The sequence below is a fragment of the Girardinichthys multiradiatus genome, chromosome 22, assembly GCF_021462225.1.
Source record: "Girardinichthys multiradiatus isolate DD_20200921_A chromosome 22, DD_fGirMul_XY1, whole genome shotgun sequence".
In the NCBI taxonomy this organism is placed as follows: Eukaryota; Metazoa; Chordata; class Actinopteri; order Cyprinodontiformes; family Goodeidae; genus Girardinichthys; species Girardinichthys multiradiatus.
The window spans coordinates 35,681,568-35,701,555 of NC_061814.1; the positions used below are offsets into that span (position 1 = coordinate 35,681,568).

Genomic DNA, 19,988 nt, shown 5'->3' on the forward strand with positions numbered 1-19,988 from the left:
AAAAAAGCTAATTTTGTTTGTTTTTTTACGCTGTTTTTTCAAAAGACAAACAGAGCAAAGTTGAACTTTTTCTATTTTGTCATAAACTCTTAATGAACCACTCGGTTTGCTTCAGGTAGTTCTTTCAATTTACCAATAGATGTTTCATTCTTGAACGGGTTTATTTGAGCTGATAGAAAAGTCTTAATGGCTGATGTCAAACTCTGCATGACTTGTACAAACCGTAACATCACAGCTATAACGGGGTTTAATTACTCAGCAAGAGATGTGGTAGATCTGCGTGGACATTAGGAAACAAAATGACTGCGTCAATAAATTCATCTACTTTCTTCCTGGTTCTGTATGCATGAAAAGCCCCCCACTGATGTTAGACTACTAATATTCTGTCTGTGATCCTAAGTGCTATTCTATAGGGCTTCTGGACTCCTTTTGCTCTGATATTTATAAGAATAAAACAACACATAAAGTAAAAACAAAATGGTTGATGTGGGTAGCACCAGTAGGATTTATTCATTTACCAAATTAGGGGTATTATTTTTTAGATGAATACTTCTTCTATATAAGGAAAGAATACCACCTGCTGAAAAAAAAGGTAGAAAGTAAAATCTTATGGTTTTACATACATACTTTATATGTTTCAAAGGTTTTTTACTCAGAAGGCTTCTAATTATTAGTCTCCTTGTTTTTTTGTAGACTTCTTAGCGCTGCTTGTGTCTTCCCCTTCTGTGAGCTGATCTAGACCCATAAGGGTCCTCATAGGAAATTACTTGCAATCATTGGCTGTCATAACGAGTATAAAACGCCGCCCTGGCGGGTATTAATTTATGCATCGTCTGTCCTCAACATCCAATGGCAGATGGCTCCTTTTTGGACTCGAAATTTCTAAAACCGCAAAAGTATGAAGTGGTGAAGGGATGAAATGACCAGCACTCGCTAGATAATGTACTCTTAACAGATCAAACTGAGGTTTTATGGGAAAATCATAGTTTGAGCGGGGTTATTTTTTTGTCTTTTTTTTTTTTTTTACCAAATTAAAGCTTTTTCATGGAAACCTGAAGATTTCTGGCAAAAGTTTGACAAAGGTTGTCTTTGCGCAGACCAAACCAATTTGTCAGTTTCTTAGATTTAGAGGTGTATATTTTTACAAGGATTTCTTGGCTGCAACACTTCTCTCCATTTGGGTCTGATTAATGGCTTTTCTCTTAAATTAGAGGTATGGGCCTGGGGTGTAGTCCCCCCTTTTATCAAGGTGCAGTAGAAAATATGACAGAAATGGTTTGAAGGAAAATACAACAGAAGGAAAGAGCAAACGGGACAGGGGAGGTTTTGATTTGGTAATAAATTTACTCTGACAACAGGGCCTCTTATCTTTGTGTGGTCTTAAAAAAAATGAGTGGTGAGCGATTACACATCTGCACAATATTGTGTAACTGTTTATCAAGTCCTGTATGTGTTTATTTAGTTCAGATGATTGAGGTTGTGTAATTGTTTACACTGGGGCAGCTTCTTTTTCAAATAAAGTTGAGTAATTTTACTCTCTTGTTAAAAGTTTAGTTCACTGTAGAAGAATGCTTTCCTGTAAACACTGACCCTTGCTTACACACGACAGCCACACAGCACAACATCACACGCAGGGCCTTGTAAGTCTAAAGATTAATATTTCTGTCCGTCTTTGCACAATGTTTTAAGCTTCTTCATATTGGACAGAGAGCAATCAGGGTCATCACATTTCAGGTTTTGCTGCTCGTTCTCAATTTAATTTATATCCAGGCTTTGACTGGGCCGTTCTAACACGTGAATACGCTTTGATCTAAACATTTTCGCTGTAGCTCCCTCTGTTTGCTTAGGCCTGTTTCCTGTTGGAAAACCTCAGGGCCCCAGTCTCAAGTGTTCCATAGCCTCTAAAGGTTTTTCTTCCAAAATCCCCACAGCATGATGCTGCCACCACCATGTTTCACACTGTAGATGGTGTTTTCAGGTTGATGATGCATGTAGTTACATTTTCTCCTTCCACATGTTTGCTGTCCCCCCTACATGGCTTGTGGCAAACTTCAAACAGGATTGACCTCTTCTACCCTTCCATAAAGACCTAATTTGCAGGAAACTGCTAGAACCATCTAGCAGTAACTATTAAGTCTAGTTTGCTCTTATAAGAAATTTGGAAAGTTTGGACAGAGATGACTAATTGACCTTAAATATCAACTCTTCTTTCATCTGCCCCTAATTTTCCCATTTTTCACACCTCTCATGATAGCCAGGGGAGTGTTTGCATGCGTTTTTCTTCACTATTTTTTTCTGTCCTGCACTTCTCTCTACAAATAAATTAGCCTTGGAGAGATTGTCAGTCATCTATATATCCTTCATATCTGCCTGGACACGTTGGGTAGGAAAGGAGTAAAGAATGGAGGGTCGGTGACAGATTGGTCTGTTTGGGAGAATTTGAGCAGGAAAGAAGGAAGAACCCATACAACTTTATTCTGGGCTGAACTAGTCCTGAAGGTAACTCTTATGGATACAGTTACTTACCAGGTTCTCTGCATATTTACTGAAAGCGAGTCCTACTATAACTTCATTGGATGTTTTGTTTAATTTCACAGCCTCTCAGTTATAATAATTTGCAGTGATAGGTCTCTTTAGGCTCAGCTATTATGGTGTGTTAGATTTACATGCTTAAAGGTTGAATTTCCAGTTTTCAAGCCAGAAAATCAAATGCAAAGCTTGCTGAAGTTATTTTAACTTTGAAAATTGGAGGACCCTAAGCCATCTTGTATTATATCCAACATTGGTGCCACAAGTCAGGACTAAACAGATTCTTTCTGATGGTTTGTATCCTAATAAACCAGAGATATGAATGCGTACACACTTTTGGCCTCTATTTGTGAACTTGTTCTTTTAGTAACTGTAGAATATAAGAATTACATTGTTATTGGTTTATAATTTTTGTAGTAGTTACCCAAAACAATAGGCAAATTCCACTTATTTCTGGAAGAATTTCTACTCTGGTTTGATGTCATTTCCAGACCTATTTCTGACTCGGAGCTGGAAACCTGTGCATACTGAGAGCTTTGTGTTTAAAATGGCAAAATTGCTTCATCCATGGAAGTGGCAGGTCATGTGTGAATTACAAGGTCTTCTTTCCAAATTTGGGCAGGAAAATCTAAGAGTGCAATAAAGCGAAGCACCTCACAAGTACAGATAGTAGTAAGCTATTTTTTTCCATCTTTCCAGACCACTAAAAGCTGTGTCCTTTCATTCTTTTGTCTCCTTTCAAGGGAGAATTGAGGAATTGTGTGTGTGTCACAACCGGACTGTGTATCATTTTGGTTTGGGCAGGCTTTTTTCTCTAAACCACAGACAATAAACAGAAAGTATAGGCCTGTAAAAATCAGAAAGCCTTTAATTTCTGTCATAGAAACACATTGATACAAGGGTAGGATAGAGAAAACAAACAAAACAACAGCTACAAGATGTTATGAGCTAGTCTGATTTTGTACATTTTTCTCTGTAAAGGCTATCTCAGTTTACATCTCTGGGTTTGCAGTTTGTATTCCAACTCTTCCCTGTTTGCATTTTGCTTTTGCAGAGTTGCAGACACTTGTAGCAGGACCCTTGTGTCTCATTGTTTCTACATGTAGCCAGGTGTGGGTTCTTATAGAGGCATGTCTCATTGTGTTGAAGGAGTCTATAGAAAGGAGACAGAGTGTGAGAGTGTCAAGGGAACAGTTGTTCAAGCTTGCAGCTTGTTTGGACTAGATGAGTGTGAGCATCCATTGTAGGCACCATTCGTCTGTTAGCAAAGGCACTTAAACCTGTAATTTTTATTTTACTTTAGTCAGAATTTCTTTTCTTCCTTTTCCTGTTAGTTGATGTAATTTAGTGGCAGACTATTCACTGCTTACGTTTGTATTTAGCATTTTTTACTTCTTTGATTAATTTGGCTGAGCCAAAGGATGGCTTCAGATGGAATGGTCTCCAGAAATTGGGAAAACTGGGTACCGTACATAAAAACATTGAGTTAAATGGTTTAACTTGAGGACATTTCCTCTGGTAAGCTTTCATCTTTTAAAACAAATTAGATAAATTTCTTGTTTAATGATAAAAACACATCATTCACCTAAAACTATTCTAGTTCATACTCCAAAGGGTGGCTGAATTCAGCCTTAAAGATATGGTGAGAAGCTTAAAGTGAAGCGGCTGCTGCTCCGCATTGAAAAGGAGTCAGTTGAGGTGGTTCGGGGATCTGATCAGGATGCCTCCTGGGTGCCTCCCATTTACCCAGAACTCACTGGAGGGAAAATACATCCCGTCTGGCCTGGGAATGGTTTAGGATCTCCTGGAATATGCTGGAGGGTGTTTCTGGGGAGAGGGATGCCTTGGTGTCACTCCTGGACTCTGTTACCCCCACGACCTGATCTCAGACAAGCGGAAGGTGAAGAAAGTATCTAAGTATTTGGGGAACGTATACCTTCAGCAGTTTAACAGAATTAAAAGTTTTTAAGTGAAAAAAATACTTGTAAATATTAGTCAGTCAGTCATTTTGAAAAAGTAGATCACACGAGTCTCACATATTTTTGTAAACAAAAACTCTCCAGAATTGAACTTAAAACGTACACTATAAGTATTACATTCTGTACATTAGTGAAATTGTGCTACATATCTTTAAGGATCTCTCCTGTCTTTTTTATGGACACTTATTGATATTTTGTTTCCCACCAAGTTCCTGTACAATTCTCCAAGCTCCAGCATTGAGTCAGTTGTCATCCATTGTCATCCTGATCAGATGCCCAAACCACTTTACCTGGTTCCTTTCGAGGCAGAAGAGCAGTGGCTCTACTCTAAGCTCTCACTGAATGAACAAGCGTCTTAGCCTGTGTCTCCAAGGCAACGTACAAAGGAAGCTCATCTCAGCATCCATCTGAAATCTCCTTCTTTTGATCATGATTTATACAACAACATTCTTTAATAAACTTACTTCTTGCTTCTGCTGATGATGTGGAAGAGTTTGGTAATGGACCAGGCTAATAAAACATATCTCATTGCAGTTCCAGTTATTCAAATGTGGACAAAAAGTACAGAAAAAGCCTTTTCTTCTGCTTCATAAATGTAGAGCTTTACTTTGAACGCCACAATGTTTTAGTTCAGCTGCTCTCTGGACAGCTGTGTGCTGTTTTACGGAGACACACACAGGGAGGCGCAAAATCTGCTCCGGTCATATTTTCATTGCGCTTTGACTGTAAACGTCATTGTAAAGTATGATTAAAACAAATCTGATTGTTCATTTCAGTTTATTTATATAGTGCTGATTCACAACAGAGGTCTCAAGGCACCCTACAAAAAAGAGATCGAGTTTATATACGGAAATATACAGTCAGTACAACCATACAGATTCAAAGTCAACTGCATTCATTTCCAAGCGAATCCTAGTTATAAAACACAATTTTCAGATTTGTTTGATCAGTAGAATAATGGGGTGAGCCTGTTATTGCTTCACAGCAGGTTGCCTACCACGACTTCAGACGATGCCAACTTGCAGAGAACTGTGCATTCTAAAAAGGTTTGCTTTTCTGTTGACCTTTCCGTCCTATTAGAAGCTTGGTTTGTTCACCTGGGATTGTTGCCTGCATGTGAAGTCAGACAGGTCGTTGTCTCCCGTCATGTAGGCCCTGTGACAGATCGATCAGACTCAGAAGGGTTTGTATATATTTCCATTGATGGTATTTCCTTTTGTCTGCATTATTTACAGTTCATTTTGATAACTGTATTTTGTGCTTACTTATTCAGCACTTTCTGACCTCAGCTGTGTATAAAAAATTTAAAAAAACATGCACTCCCGGAACGCTCGAGTCTTTGTCCTACAGTTTGCTGTCATATAAACTCTAAATATCATGTGTGTTGAGGCAACCCAGCAGGCCTGTTGCAGGCGCCTTCTTGTTTACAGGGCTCTCTCTGCAGTTTATATTTGCTTGGAGATGTGTGATAGAACGCAGGTCTCTCATAATGGAGTCCATTCCCCTCCTCCTGTGCCTCGTTTCTGTTCGTTCAACCCCTTAACTGCCCCTCCCTATGCCTTGCAGCTGCTTTTGTTCTGCTTGATTTACTTTCAATCCAAAATGTTAGGTCAAATACAGACTTGTACCCATTTTGCAACACACATAAGTATACGCTGGTGTGTTTACATTTCTCGCTCAACTCTGCAGACAACACTTTAGTCGGAGAGAAGGGTAGATGTAACAAAGAACCTTAAGAGAAGGGGGTTTGATCCACAGTTCAGTCTTCACTGCGACCCTGGGGTCAGTTTACAACTTGTCGAGCCTTGAGGGTAAAGGGTCATCACTGGAGTTTGTGGAAGTGGTCTTATCAGTGTGGTAACAAAGGTGCGTCTAACTTTGACAAAGTGTCTCTCTGCTAATAATGCTCAGCAGTCAAGATTTGTTTAATACCTTTCATGTAATTATTTATGTATTATTTACTTCTATCTCCACTTTGCCCTGTAACACTGTAGATGAGCTGGTAGATAACTTTCATTCTAAAATCTCGGACATCATTGATTCAATTGCTCCAATTAAAGTGAAAGTCGTTTCTGGGAAGAAAATGTCTCCATGGAGAAGTGCTCCACCGGTCAAAAGTGAAAAACAGGAGTGTCGAAAAGCTGAACGCAGGTGGCGAAAGACTGGACTCCAGGTTCACTATATTATCTATAAAGAGAGACTATACAGATGTAACCTACAACTGAAAAATGCAAGAGAATCTTTCTTTTCTGAGATCATCAGCAAAATCATTAACAATGCTCGTGTATTATTTGCCACGGTCGACAGGCTAACAAACCCTCCTGTAACTGTAGCATCTGAACTCCACTCTACCAGGGCCTGCAATGAATTTGCTAAATTCTTTACTGAAAAAACCCAGAAGATCAGAGGGGCAGTCAGCACATCCACATCAACTCTAGTACCAATGTTGTCTCCAACTAGAACTGATTTTGACAAAATTTCCCAATTTCACCAAATAAACTACAAAAACTTAGAAGAAATCGTACAGCAACTAAGCTCTTTTTCCTCGATGTTTTACCCACAGCTTTCCTTAAGAAAGCTTAGCCTGTAATAACATTTGATTAACTCAAATAATAAACACATCCCTTTTGTCAAGTGTTTTCCCCCAGGCCTTGAAAACAGCAATTATCAAACCTCTATTGAAAAAGAGCAACTTGGACAAGCTGCTACTACAGAACTACAAGCCTATATCAAACCTCCCCTTCATCAGTAAGATTATTGAAAAAGCTGTGTTTCAGCTATTAAACAACTTCCTAACAACGACCAACCACTTCGATGTCTTCCAGTCAGACTTCCTGCTCACCACAGTACAGAGACCGCTCTTGTCAAGGTGTTCAATGACATCCGTATAAATGCAGACTGTGAAAGAACCACAGTGCTGGTATTATTGGACCTTAGTGCAGCATTTGACATTGTTGATCACTCCATTTTATTAGAGCGCCTGGAAAACTGGGTCTGCCTTTCTGGTACAGCACTCAATTGGTTTAAATCCTACTTGAAGGACAGGGACTTTTTTTGTGTGAGTAGGTAACTTTACATCAGAGACCACAAAAATCACATGTGCCGTTCCCCAAGGGTCCATCTTAGGGCCCCTCCTATTCAATATCTACATGCTCCCCCTAACTCAGATTTTAATAAACAACAACGTCAGTTATCATAACTATGCAGACGACACACAGCTATACGTTACGATGTCACCAGGATGTATCTGTGTTTATTTGTTTTGTGATTGTATTGTAATTGTATGTACAGCGCTTTGAGTGTCTCGTCGCTGAAAAGCGCTATATAAATAAACTTACCTTACCTTACCTTACCTAAAAGCAGAACATATTTTTATTCAGTAAGATGCGACATCTGTTAAAAAGGAATTAACTGTAACTTTGTACTTGTCAGGGTGGCATTAAAAAGCCCGGAAAAGTTTTGAATTTTATTTGAGAGTTTTCAAGGTTTAGAGATGTATGGAAGAGTACAATGGGGTATTTACAGACTTTGTTCCTTGTTCGGTTGTCTACATGATGAAGGTTGCTTCAATCATGGCACTCATTATGCTGCTGCTGTGAAAGCAATGCTCAGAGTTGCTGTAATTTACCTCATAAGGTGTGGAGTTTATCGTTTTAGTCAAAACCATCTTGTTTTTTTTTTCCATCCTGCCATCCATCCATCTGGTCATCAATTCGTTAGTCCATCTGTCTATCGATGCCACAATTCATCCATCTATCCTTCCAAATCTGCATTCGTCCACCCATCAATCTGTACATTTGTTCATCCATCTATCAGCTCATCCACCTCTGCATTCATCTGTTTGTTTCTCTGTCTCTCAATCCATCCATCATCCGTCTGTCCGTCCATGTGTCCATCCATTTACCCCTCTATCTGTCTTTCTGTCCTTCTCTGTCATCCATCCTCATTCAGCTTCCACTTAAAATTTTAATATTTATCCTTACAAATGTTCAAAAACCTTTCTTAGAAGTGTAAAATGTTAGACTAATATTGATGTGCAGGTACAATGGCATGGTAACGTTGTATCTTTGTCTTGTTTTCACCTCTCAGGGACAGTATCGGCCCGCTGACCTCCTCTGCCCAGAAACCTACGTTTGGGTATCGATAGAGCGATGCATACCCCTGCTCGACAGCTCCCGCTATGCTCGTTTACATCAGGACCCTGATGCAGGTACAGCTCCATAACATTTTGATTTATGAAAAAAAATTATTTCTAAAATTCCCAACCTACTGAGCTACTGTTGCTCCTTTTTCTGGCTGGCCTTAGCAAGTTAGACACACGTCCTCGATCTGCTTGTGTCTTACATCTCTGCTTTTGTCAAACTAAATCATCTGTGTGCTCCTTTCAGTTGTCCAGTCAGTTTGACATTGCACTTCTGCAATAAAATTAATTCTGCATTAAATAAATTGTTATAGTGAAAAAGCAAAAATTGTTGTTTTGCTTGCAAATTGTGGAGAATCAGGCCTTGTAGCTTCTGTTTCCCTCTCCTTAATATTAATCAAAATCACAAAACATTAATCAGACTGGAAAGAGCCACCAATCAGGAGTAACAGGTAATATGAGGAGACAAGAAGGCAGTTGAGAAATAGGTTGGGACTGATACACAAAAAACATGTTAACAGCTGAGACAGAATCTACTGCTTAGAAAACATTTTGACCTCTTTTGATATTTTTAGTTTTTTCATTTTTTTTTTTTCAGTCACACTGAAATGTTTCAGATCATCAAACAGATTTTAGAGCCAGATAAAAATAACCCAAGTACTTACAATTGGCCCACTATTCTTTGCTGAATTGTTTTAATTCAGGAGGGTGATCGAGCATGAAAGTCCAGTTTTAGGTCATGTCCCATGACCTTAATCTGATTAAATCCAGAATGTAATGAGGCTTCTCCAAAACCCTTCTTTTGGGTTTGAATCATTGTCCTGTTGCATGTAACACAAGTGAGCTTGAGCTTAAAGAACTTCTGGTCAGATATTGTTCTTGAGGATTTACTGCTGAAGAGCAGAATTCATGGTTTCTTCAATTACTGTTTTCCAGGTCTTGATGTAGCAAAGCAGCCCCAAACTATCACATTACTACTGTTATGTTTGACTCTCAGTATGATGTTCTTGTTCTGAAGTTCTGTTAGTTTCCACCAGATGTAATGGGATACACACCTCCCAGTAACTGTCACTCGTGCCTTGGACCTCCCCGATAGATGCCATTTTGGCCAGTCTCTTTTTGAACACTGGCCTTAAGGAGGGAAGTGAGGCCTGCAGCGCTTTAGATGTTGTTATGGGTTCTTTTGTGACCTCCTGGATGAACCTTTGATGCACCCTTGGAGTAATTCTGGTTGGCTGGCGACTCTTGGAACGGTTCACTACTGTTCCATCTACTGTCCATTTGTAGCTAAAGGCTCTCACTGTGGTTCAATGAAGTGGTAGATATGGCATTGTAACCACTTCCAAATTGATAGATGTTTATGACTTTGTTTCTTACATGTTCTTGAAGATCATGATATGATGTGTTGCTTTTTAAAACATTTTAGGCGATGATTAAAAACATCTAAAATCACACATGTGATTTATTTTCTGAAGATTTTAAATTATGCCCTTATTCCATTATTTTTAGTTCAGACTTCATTTTGGAAATATAACAGATCACCACTCAAGATTTAACTAGAGTGACCTCCTACTGCTAGATAGCATCTATTAGAGTCCACATTTCCTTACAGTCAGCTAAGAGTAGGTTATAAATAAGCTGCTTGAAATGAGCAGTTGTCAAAGAAGGTACAAAATGAGTGAGAACTGACGCAAGGTTTTTATGAATGATTCTGTGGCAGATGCTCCATAAAAATTTCGATTTCATAAAAATATTAGATTGTGATACTATTGCAGAAAATTGTGATATCGATTATGATTTTCCCTCATTTAAAGGAAACTTTCAATATCATTGCATAATGTCCCAACCTCTATCCATGAGCGTTAGCATCTTAGCCACCAAGGAAAATACACCCAGTGTGGCCATTAAGCGACTTACCAAATACGTCATGCAAAGCATGAGTGCTTGGACCAAACACTGCATCCAAACAGTCCTTTGGAATCCGATATTGTGCAGCTCTACAGCGAAATGTTGATTATTGATCATTAAATCTAGGAGTTGCACTTTAAACTGTGCTAGATGTTGGCTGAATATATGTTTGTGATCTCCTTTTATTTTTCTCGGTAACAGAAAAGCAAAAGAAGAAATTAGACCCCAAGTTTTTTCAAAGCAAGAAGCAGCAGCTTAGTAAAAAAAATGTTTTCAAGAATATCACCAAATCTTGTCAGCATTTAGTTTAAGTTTGTGTACATTTTAAATTTACCCTAAACTCAAAGCCCGGCCCGAAAAAGTTTCCAGAGCTGTGTAACTGCTGTCCTAATGAGGTGTTCAAAGACAGCTCGTTTACACAACTTTCCCCCTACACTGATGACATGCCTGCTGCTGACACGTCGAGGGTCCCACAGGGTCTAACTGACCTCTAATGAACGTCATACACCCTGTACTCACATATATAGACCATGTGTACAGTGCATATGTAGTATCTCTCGCACACAATCAGTGTTTGTTTGACAGGGAGAGAAGTTGGGCCATTGGCTGTTCAGCAGCGTAAACATTTGTGAAAATGTGTGACCTGTGTTGTCTTTTGTTTGGCTTTAAATGCATCCAGGAGGCGCCAGCCAGGATACTTAAAAACTGGGTGGCCATTTGTGCTTTTTCATGCATCCAAATGCAGCATTTATATTCTGTTGGTGCCTTTAACAGTCCTGACTGTAAAACAAATTAGTTGGCATTCAACCGACGCACTTTGATGTTGCATGCAGTAAATGGCACTTGCCCGATGTCACCCTCTCATCAATCCCCAGCCGCCTGACTTCTCTGCTATGGTTTTGCCTTCTTATTGCATTTCATATCTTTTCTATCAGTCAGACACTTTCCCCTGCACCTCATCATGCTTTCAGCTACTTAGCCTGACGAGTGCTAATATTCCCAGGCTGAGTGGGAGCTGACGGATTTGCTTGACTCTTGCTGTGCCTTGCAAAAGTTTTCATCCCCTATGAATGTTTTTTTGTGGTTTTCTTTAACTTTAATGTATTTTATTTGGATTTTATGTAATAAATCAACAGAAATGAATAAAAAAAATAAGCTGAAAAGGGTGTGGTGCATATGTTTTCAACCTTACTGTGTTAATATTTTGTAGAACCTCCTTTCACCGCAATTATAGCTGCAGGTCTTTAGGGGTATGTCTACCAGCTTTGCATGTCTGGACACTGGAAATTATTTGCCCAGTCTTCTTTGCTAAAATTCAACCTGTTTGGATGGAGAACATCTATAAAACTAAATTTTCAAGTCTTAGCCCAGATTCTCAGTCAGATTTAGGTTTGGACTTTGACTAAGCCATTCTAACACATGAATATGATTGTAGCTCTGGCTGTATGTTTATGTTTTTTTCCAACCCAGTCTCAAGTCTGTATTTTTCATCCTTCATCAGGTTTCCTTCCAGGTCTGCCCTGTATTTGCCTCCATTCATTCTCCCAGCTGCCCTGACCAGCTTTCCCACAGCAATAAATGTGATGTAAGCAACATTTGGGGGAAAACTATGAGGTCACAAACTCTGTCTAACAACTGATTATTCAGTCCAGGTGTGACTCATCCATGTGTTGTTTTGTCTTCTCTAAATATTGGATGCTAATGCCAGAAAAAAGCTTTAAAAATGCTCCCTTTTGTGTTTTTACATATAGAATAAAGCTTTCATAAATCTCCAACTGTTTTTAAAGAGTCTATCTTCATTACAGAATTATTCAGTTTAGGTTTGATTAGTCCAAATTTTTTAGATTTTAGACCAGAGAGGATCAATTAAAAACTTGAGCATAAAGCTGTTAGGAAGCTCTGATTCCCGCATTCTAGCTTCATACCATGTTCATCATCATCACCCAGACTTCACCAGATGAAATCACATGCTGACAACAGCTGGATAATGCTTCATGAAGCAGACTTTACTTTGACCATTAATATGGTACCGTTTTTATGATTATAGTTTTGCATGTTTGACAAAAAAAATAAGTTCTGTTCTCCTCTGACCAGAACTCCTACATGGCTTTTAAACTGGACTTCTCACTCTGCCCAGCATGTTCTGCAGCAGGGAACTTTTCACAACTCTTCTCCTGCTTTCAGAGAAGATTAACCTTGATTTTCATAACAATAATGATGAGAACATCCTTTACAGTTAAAATAAGTCTGTTTACCATGGAGGTCAACATTCTTGGTCACAAACTAACAGGGTTCAAAATTTTGGGTCTCCCTGTCAAATAATGGACCTCTCATACACAACACAACCTTTTCTGCTTTTTTCTTTTTATACGGAGCTCAGTTTTGGATCTCCAATATTAGGTCACAGGAAGTGGTCATAACCCAGTGACCTGTCTTTGAATTGCATCCGGTGTTAAAGAACTTTGGAGATGGAAAGGATGAGAGGGAGAAAGTGTGGTGAGGTGTCAGGGTCCTGAATCTCAGCCCTGACCCTCCTAGTCCCCTAACCGACCCTCACCAATACTCCCCCCTTGTACCCCCTGACCCTTGAACTCCAACCCCGAAGGCGCTGCGACTTCAGATTGGCGTGTCGCCGAACGTCCGGCTGACCTAACAGGAACAGGATCTGGAGCCGCTCAAAGTGAGAAGAGGCACTGGAGTGAGCGAAGGAGAAAAGGAAAGTTGTTTATGTGAGGAGCGGATGTTTGGGTTTTCTGGAGTAGGGGGGAGAGATAGACCCTCTGTTCAGTGTTAGTGCTGCAGTTAATAGGCCATCTTAAACCTGCTGTGTTCTGTAAAATGTTCACCTCTTAATATCTGTTACTCTGGTTACTGTCAAAGTGTCCTGTCACTGTGATGAGAAACATTGGGAGGCAAACAGTCCTTAGCCTGATGTGACTTTAAGTTGGGAAGCATCAGACATTAAAATATTTTCACTTTCATCCCCTCGGCGTACATTAATTCTTTGTGGCCCAGCATAGAGGAGTTGCATAACATCTTTTAAAATCCCACGTGAAAACTCAAAGTATCGCAGATTTTCTTCCTCAGATTGCTCCACCATTCTTCAGTTCCTGACTCAGCAGTCTTTCAAAAAGGGGATGATTAGCTGCGTTTCCTCACTCAGGGGAAATGCAGCTCATAAATAAAATGAGTTTACAGTAAAGTTTTAAAACTCTACCTGAAGGATAAAAACACATTTGCTGAAACTGGGGTGTAGCGTTCTTAATCCTCGGGGCTGCTCTTTCCTTAAGCTAGCTTTCAGCATGTTGTAAAAGTATTCAAACCTCTCTCAATTATTCATGTCACAATCACAAACTTCAACATATTTAATTTTGATTTTTCGACACAACAACACAAAGTAGTCCGTAACTGTGCAGGGAAGGAAAAAGATACTTGGCTGAACACAACATCCTCCATGGTGAAACATGTTAAATGGACTGAACTTATATAGCGCTTTTCCAGTCATACAGACCGCTCAAAGCACTTTACACTAGAGCTGCATTCACCCAATCGCACTCACTAATGCTCACTCATTCATACACCGATACGCAGATCGGTAGGCAACTTGAGGTTAAGTGCCTTGCCCAGGGGCACATCGAGGAGGAAGCTGGAATCGAACCCACGACCTTCTGATTGCAAGACGACTACTCTTCCTACTGAGCCACAGTCGCAGGAGTATGCTGTGTGGAAGCTGGGTTGAGTTGTTGGAAAGATGGATTGTGCTGAATACATGGCAATCCTGGATGAAAACCTGTTTGAAGCTGCAAAAGACTTGAGACTTGTAGTGGAGGTTCACCTTCCACCAAGACAATGTTCCTACAAACACAGCCACAGCTACCAATGGAATGGTTTAGATCGAGTCATATACATGTGTTAAGATGGTCTATTCAAAGTTCACTTCTAAATACAACTAAGAAACTGCAGCAAGACTTGAAATTTGAAGTTCACAGATTATCTCTCTCCATTCTGACTGAGCTTGAGCAATTTTATAACAAATAAGCAAATATTCCAGTCTTTAGAGATCTGAATCTGATGTAGACATACTTCAAAAGGCCTCTAATTGCAATCAAATATCTCTCACAAATATCCCTCAAAGACCACTACTTTGTATTGGTCTATCATTTGGTATATCTATTGGTCTGTCATAATCTTAAAAGAAAAGAAACAGCAGTGATTGGAGGTTGTGGTTCTCACATGGCAAAAAGAGAAAGGTTTGCCTAGTATAGATATCTTTTTTACGACACTGTAGATAAGGGATTTACTTCATCTCAAAACTGCTGTTAATTAGGAATATAAATATTTAGTTTGAACAGTGATCTGCTTCTTATTGCAGCTACTCCCCTTACCACAGTGGATCACCTGCCTCCATCTCATCTTTTACCTCTCCAACTATTACACCCACTATCTCCATGAATCCTCTCTGGTGTCTTACTCTGTTCCTCCTGCCTGGTAGCTCCATCTCCAACATCCTCTTTCTGATGTAGCCACTATTTCTTCTCAGAACATGTCCAAACCATCTCAACCTGGCCTCTCTGGCTTTATCTCCAAACTGCTCCACCTTCACTGTCCCTCTGATCTGCTCATTTCTAATCTTGTCCATCCTGGTCGCTCCCAATGAAAATCTCAGCATCTTCATCTCCGCCACCTCCAGCTCAGCCTCCTGTCTTTTAGACGGTGCATCTGCTTCCAAACTATAAATCAAAGCAGGTGTCACTGCTGTCTTACAGACGTTGTCCTTTCAATCAGGGAGCCGTCTTTCTGTCACACACCCCCTGCCACTCGTCTGTATCTGCCCCACCCTGCCTGCACTTCTTCTTAACCTCTGTTTTACATTGTCCATTGTTTGAACAATGATAGTGGTGAATAATGAAACTCTGAACTCTAAAAATTAAAAACTTTCTCCTGTTTGTTTTGTTTTGGTGTTGCACAGATCCACCAAGCTGTTGAGGTGATTTTGTCTCTAATAGACCTAACCATGGGGTCTGAACTTAAGATGCTGAGTTTCAAACATTAGAAGTTGCATGCTTTTAGGAGTTTAACACTTCCAGTGAATAAGAAAAGAAAAGGGGTTTTTGTTTTTTGCTCATGCTGCAGTTTGAGACTGGCATGCGTTCTTACCTGTTGCAGAGCACATTTGGGTTTGGTTGGCTCGGCGGGCGCTCCCTACTGTGCCCTCCTTCTCCTCTTGGCGCCAGTAGTTAGCAGCTTGGCTCGGTCTCTCTCTCCTGGAGGCAGCGGTTTAAGTGTTTGACTGAGGGTCAACATTTTTCACCTTTTTTTTCCATCGGACTCTCCAGAGAGCAGCTTGTAGCTTCTGAACACAATGTATGGCACAGGCTCTGTGAGTAACACCAACTAACTATCCTGCTCACCCACTGATGTGACTCAAACTTTGAGGCCCAGGGGAGTTAGATCCCCTCCAACAGCTTCTCGGAATAATGAGGCATCCTTGCCAAGGCACCTCAAGGTTAATTGATATGACTAAAGAAAAATAAGGACCCAAGTTTATAGGGTTGGATTAGTCCACAGTGGTCCTGATTATGTTTTTATATGTGCTTGTTTTTGTCTAGGAGACGCTCGAGTGGTTAAGGATATAGGCAGAACTCTGGTGCTGCACAAGCGGACCGTCATGCCCTACACCATCTACAGCCGCAAACGTAAAGGCCCCAGCGACGAGGCCGAGGTACAGCAGTACGCCAGCTTGGTCGGTCAGGACTGCGTGGAAAGGATCTTACTCTACCGCTCCTGAAAACGCAGTGGCGTACCACTACCCTATTTTAACATGCGTACAAATACACATCGCCCAGAAGTATCATCTGTTTTCCTTTGCCTCTAAAAGTGCTCTCTGCTGCAGCCACACTCTGCCTACTTCAACACATGCAGCAACACTGCACCTGCTGAGCATCATCTACTGTGTGCAGGTACCTAGTCATAAATAAAAATATCACTGAAAAGCTAATTAATTTCAATATTTTAATCAGAAGATGATACTTTGCACACAGAGTGATATATTCCAGGACTTTATTCTTGAGGATTGTGGCTTAAAGATAACTAAAACTCAACACTAATTTTCTCAGAACATAAGAATATTACATATGACCAAAAACAATATTTCAGTGGCGAGGGTTCCTATAAAGTTTTAAAAAGTATGGCGTTCGATCATTTTCCCTGTCCAAGTATGCACTAAAGAAAAAGTGTTGAAAAATGTTTGAGTTCCCAGACATTTTCTGTTTTGTTATTATTCATATGTAAATTAATATAAATGTATCTATATTTTGCCGCATAAAAACGTGACTTAAAAATTTTAGCCATCAGTACTGACAGCATGCTCATACAAAAAAATAACCTAAAAGGGCCATTTCACAGTTTTTATTGACCTGTAGCTGAACGTAATCCAAGGGGAGTCAGACACGAAGTATTTCAACTATTTTCAAAGAGAACAAAGTAATAAAAGGTCACAAACCGTGCTCTGTGTCAAATTCACCTTCTGCCTTGTGTTGTTTCCTTATTTGTGAAACATACAGATCATTTCAAGATAAAATGTTTTTACGTTTAAATTTCAAGAATGCTAAAAAAAAATAAAAATTGGAAAAATCTGAGAATGTCAGTCTGGAAAAGTATGAAGGTTTGAGTTGAAAAATGTTTAGGAACCTTAAATACAAACATTTTATAATATATGCACTCATTACTTTATCCATGCTTCTTTTACATGAATTACTGCATCAATGCAGCGTTGCATGGAGGCAATCAGTCCGAAGTGTGACAAAGCTCAGGTTGCTTTTACATCAGCTTTCAGGTTGTATTTCTTTCCCCATCTAATACCTAATGCTTGTGCACTTCTTTTCTACCATACTTTTTCCTTCCTCTCAACTTTTCATTCTAAAGCTTGCAAACAGGACTGCAGCTTCTGTGACAATGACCATTTGTTCTGTGGAGGGTGTCAGTAACTGTCACTCTTCAAATGTTTTGTAACTGAATTTTCTTTATCTATACCCCATAGTCATCAAAATGAATGAAATTACTGAAATAAATTACATAATAAATTACCTGGTTTGTTTTTTCTTGCATCCTTCCTCTGACTTGCTGCAGGGACCAGTCGACTGAATGTGGCTTTCAGACGATAACCCATCAGCTAGAATGTTTTGTTTTTAAACCATCCTTATATTTTATGTTGAACTTTCTAAGTTGCAAACCAGGATCAGTTGGAAACTGAGATTTATTTGAACCTAATTATAGTTTGTGACTTCATTGCTTTCTTAATGATTGGTTCTGTTTGAATGTTGATTGTTTTTTTTTTCACAATGGATTTAATTTGCTTATCTTAAAAAAAAAACAAAGAAAAATATAATGGATCTAATATTAAACCCCAATGATGTAATGATTTAAATGTGCACAGAGATGCTGTAAACCATTATTTTAAGTATAATTTGTTTTTCTTTATATAGTCTCTGTGTTCTTTTTTGTTTTTGAACTAAATAAACAGATTGCATACTCTCCAGTAGTTAGAATGTCCGTTTGGACGTGTTGTGTGAGTTTATATCTGTAAAAACACATTCAGACCTAGTGTGAGTTGAAAACATTAACTCACTTTTTAGTTATGTAAGCAGGCTTGTGTCAGCTTGACCCAGAACAAGCTGACAGCAGCTCCGGTCCCTGGTGCGGCCTGACCCGCCTGTCTTCACCTGAGTTTAGGAAAACAGAGCTCGGAGTCAGTCCTTCCAGTTTATAGCCAGCCTGGGTTTGAGAGCAGCCCATGTCTGGAAGACTTATAACGGATTGACGGGCTAATTCTCCAGGATGGGAACACTGATGCTGGCTGGAAGCCGTGTTGGATGCACTCTTTTCTCCCACATTAGGCATGCTTCCACTCAGACTTAATGTGCACTCACACACTCACCCCTGGCACCGTCAAGAGCACTTTAAATTTCGGTGGCGGGTAGGAGCCAGTGCTGTGGTGGAGCTCTCTCTGTAAAAACAAGTGGCTCAGACCAGCCATGGATTTTATAATGAGGCCTTAATGCCACAAGATATATACTTGTGTCACAGTTCATAATTCTTATGGAAGAAGAAAACTAGGATCTGCTGCTGAAACACTGTTCAGCCAAGGGTCAACATCTGTAGATTTAGGTGTAGAGCACAGACTCTGTGATCATGTTAAACCTCAGTCAGGAAGATGTTAAATTCTCCCTTTGCTGTATTGGCACTTAGCTGTTTGAGAGTAGGTGTTTTATCATAGATTTCCAAAAGGCTGAAAACAGAAAAACATTTTATAGTTATACTCATCGACATAAATGTGAACGTCGGGTTTTTAATAATTTATGTAAGGTTTATGAAGGGTCACTGAGGCCATTGAAAAACAAATCCTGGATCCAGATCACCACCGAAATCTATTGATTATCGATTCTTCCTTGGGGTGAGAATTTGTAACTTTTTCCATAAAGTTGCTAACACACACACACAGACACACACAGACAAACAAACTCAACTGAAAACAGTCAGTCTATAATCAATACATTTTTCAATCAGGTTTCCATCTGCTCCAGAAGCTTAATGTTAACCTGATTTAACTGATCCAAAACCCATTTTGAGTCGTCGTTCTGTTGCAGCTCCTTATTCTATGTTTCAACCATCTAGCTCCTAGTTTAAGTTGAATGATTTAGAGGTAGTCTTCCTTCTTTACTCCTCCATGCACAGAATAATGGGCAGTGAAACACATCCACAGCATGATGCTGCCACCACCATGCTTGATTGGGGGACAGCATTCTCAGGTTTGAAAGCCTCACCTTGAATCCTCCAAACATACTTAATCTTTGTGTCCAAATAGCTCAATCTTTGCCTTTTCTCACCATAAAACCTTTCTCCAGAAGGCGATTGGCTCGTCCGTGTGAACCTTTTAAATTTTCCTACCCCCTTTGCTCCTTGTAACTGATGTGTTGTGGCTTTATGAAAATGTTTTATAATGAGCTGAGGAAAGAAGATTTGACAGCATAAAATAAAAAACAAACCTGGAATGAAAGACGAGGAGTCTCCAAGCTTGAGGTTTTCCCCATTTTTCCGAACTTGCATGTGGAAATCATGAAGTAAGAATAAAAACAAAATTCCTCCACTGTTTACATAGATATAACAGCAACATCGAGAGATGTCTACGTTACAAACCATTCAGAACATGGAGCATTTGTACTGTTTGCCTCTGTGCTCAATCAGATTTGCTTCTGTTTTCATATGATAGGAACTCAGAGATGCTGTTCAGTTTCAGGGTAGCTGTCATCCACCAGCATGCACTCAGATCACATCAGACACAGGTATGAGTAACCTGCGCTCCATCTGAAGGGGCCATTGTGTGACGCTGTCTTTCTTTTTGTAAATGTGAAACTTTATGTAGGCGGCAACGT

The 19,988-nt window shown here is 39.7% G+C and overlaps 1 protein-coding gene across 5 annotated transcripts in view; it reads left to right on the plus strand.

Annotated features, from left to right (window-relative positions):
* The window catches only part of LOC124859156 (arginyl-tRNA--protein transferase 1), an 81,362-nt gene extending 63,265 nt beyond the window's left edge, over positions 1–18,097 (plus strand). For 3 of the 5 annotated variants that reach the window (XM_047351735.1, XM_047351738.1, XM_047351739.1), the window contains 2 exons: positions 8,598–8,718; positions 16,167–18,097. In XM_047351735.1, the coding sequence (XP_047207691.1) occupies positions 8,598–8,718; positions 16,167–16,345 (300 nt within the window). In that variant the 3' untranslated portion in view covers positions 16,346–18,097. Of the gene's footprint in view, positions 1–8,597; positions 8,719–9,686; positions 10,102–12,058; positions 12,330–16,166 lie in introns of those variants that run through there. The other 2 variants (XM_047351737.1, XM_047351736.1) reach the window with 2 other exon arrangements.
* The last annotated feature ends 1,891 nt before the right edge of the window (positions 18,098–19,988 follow it).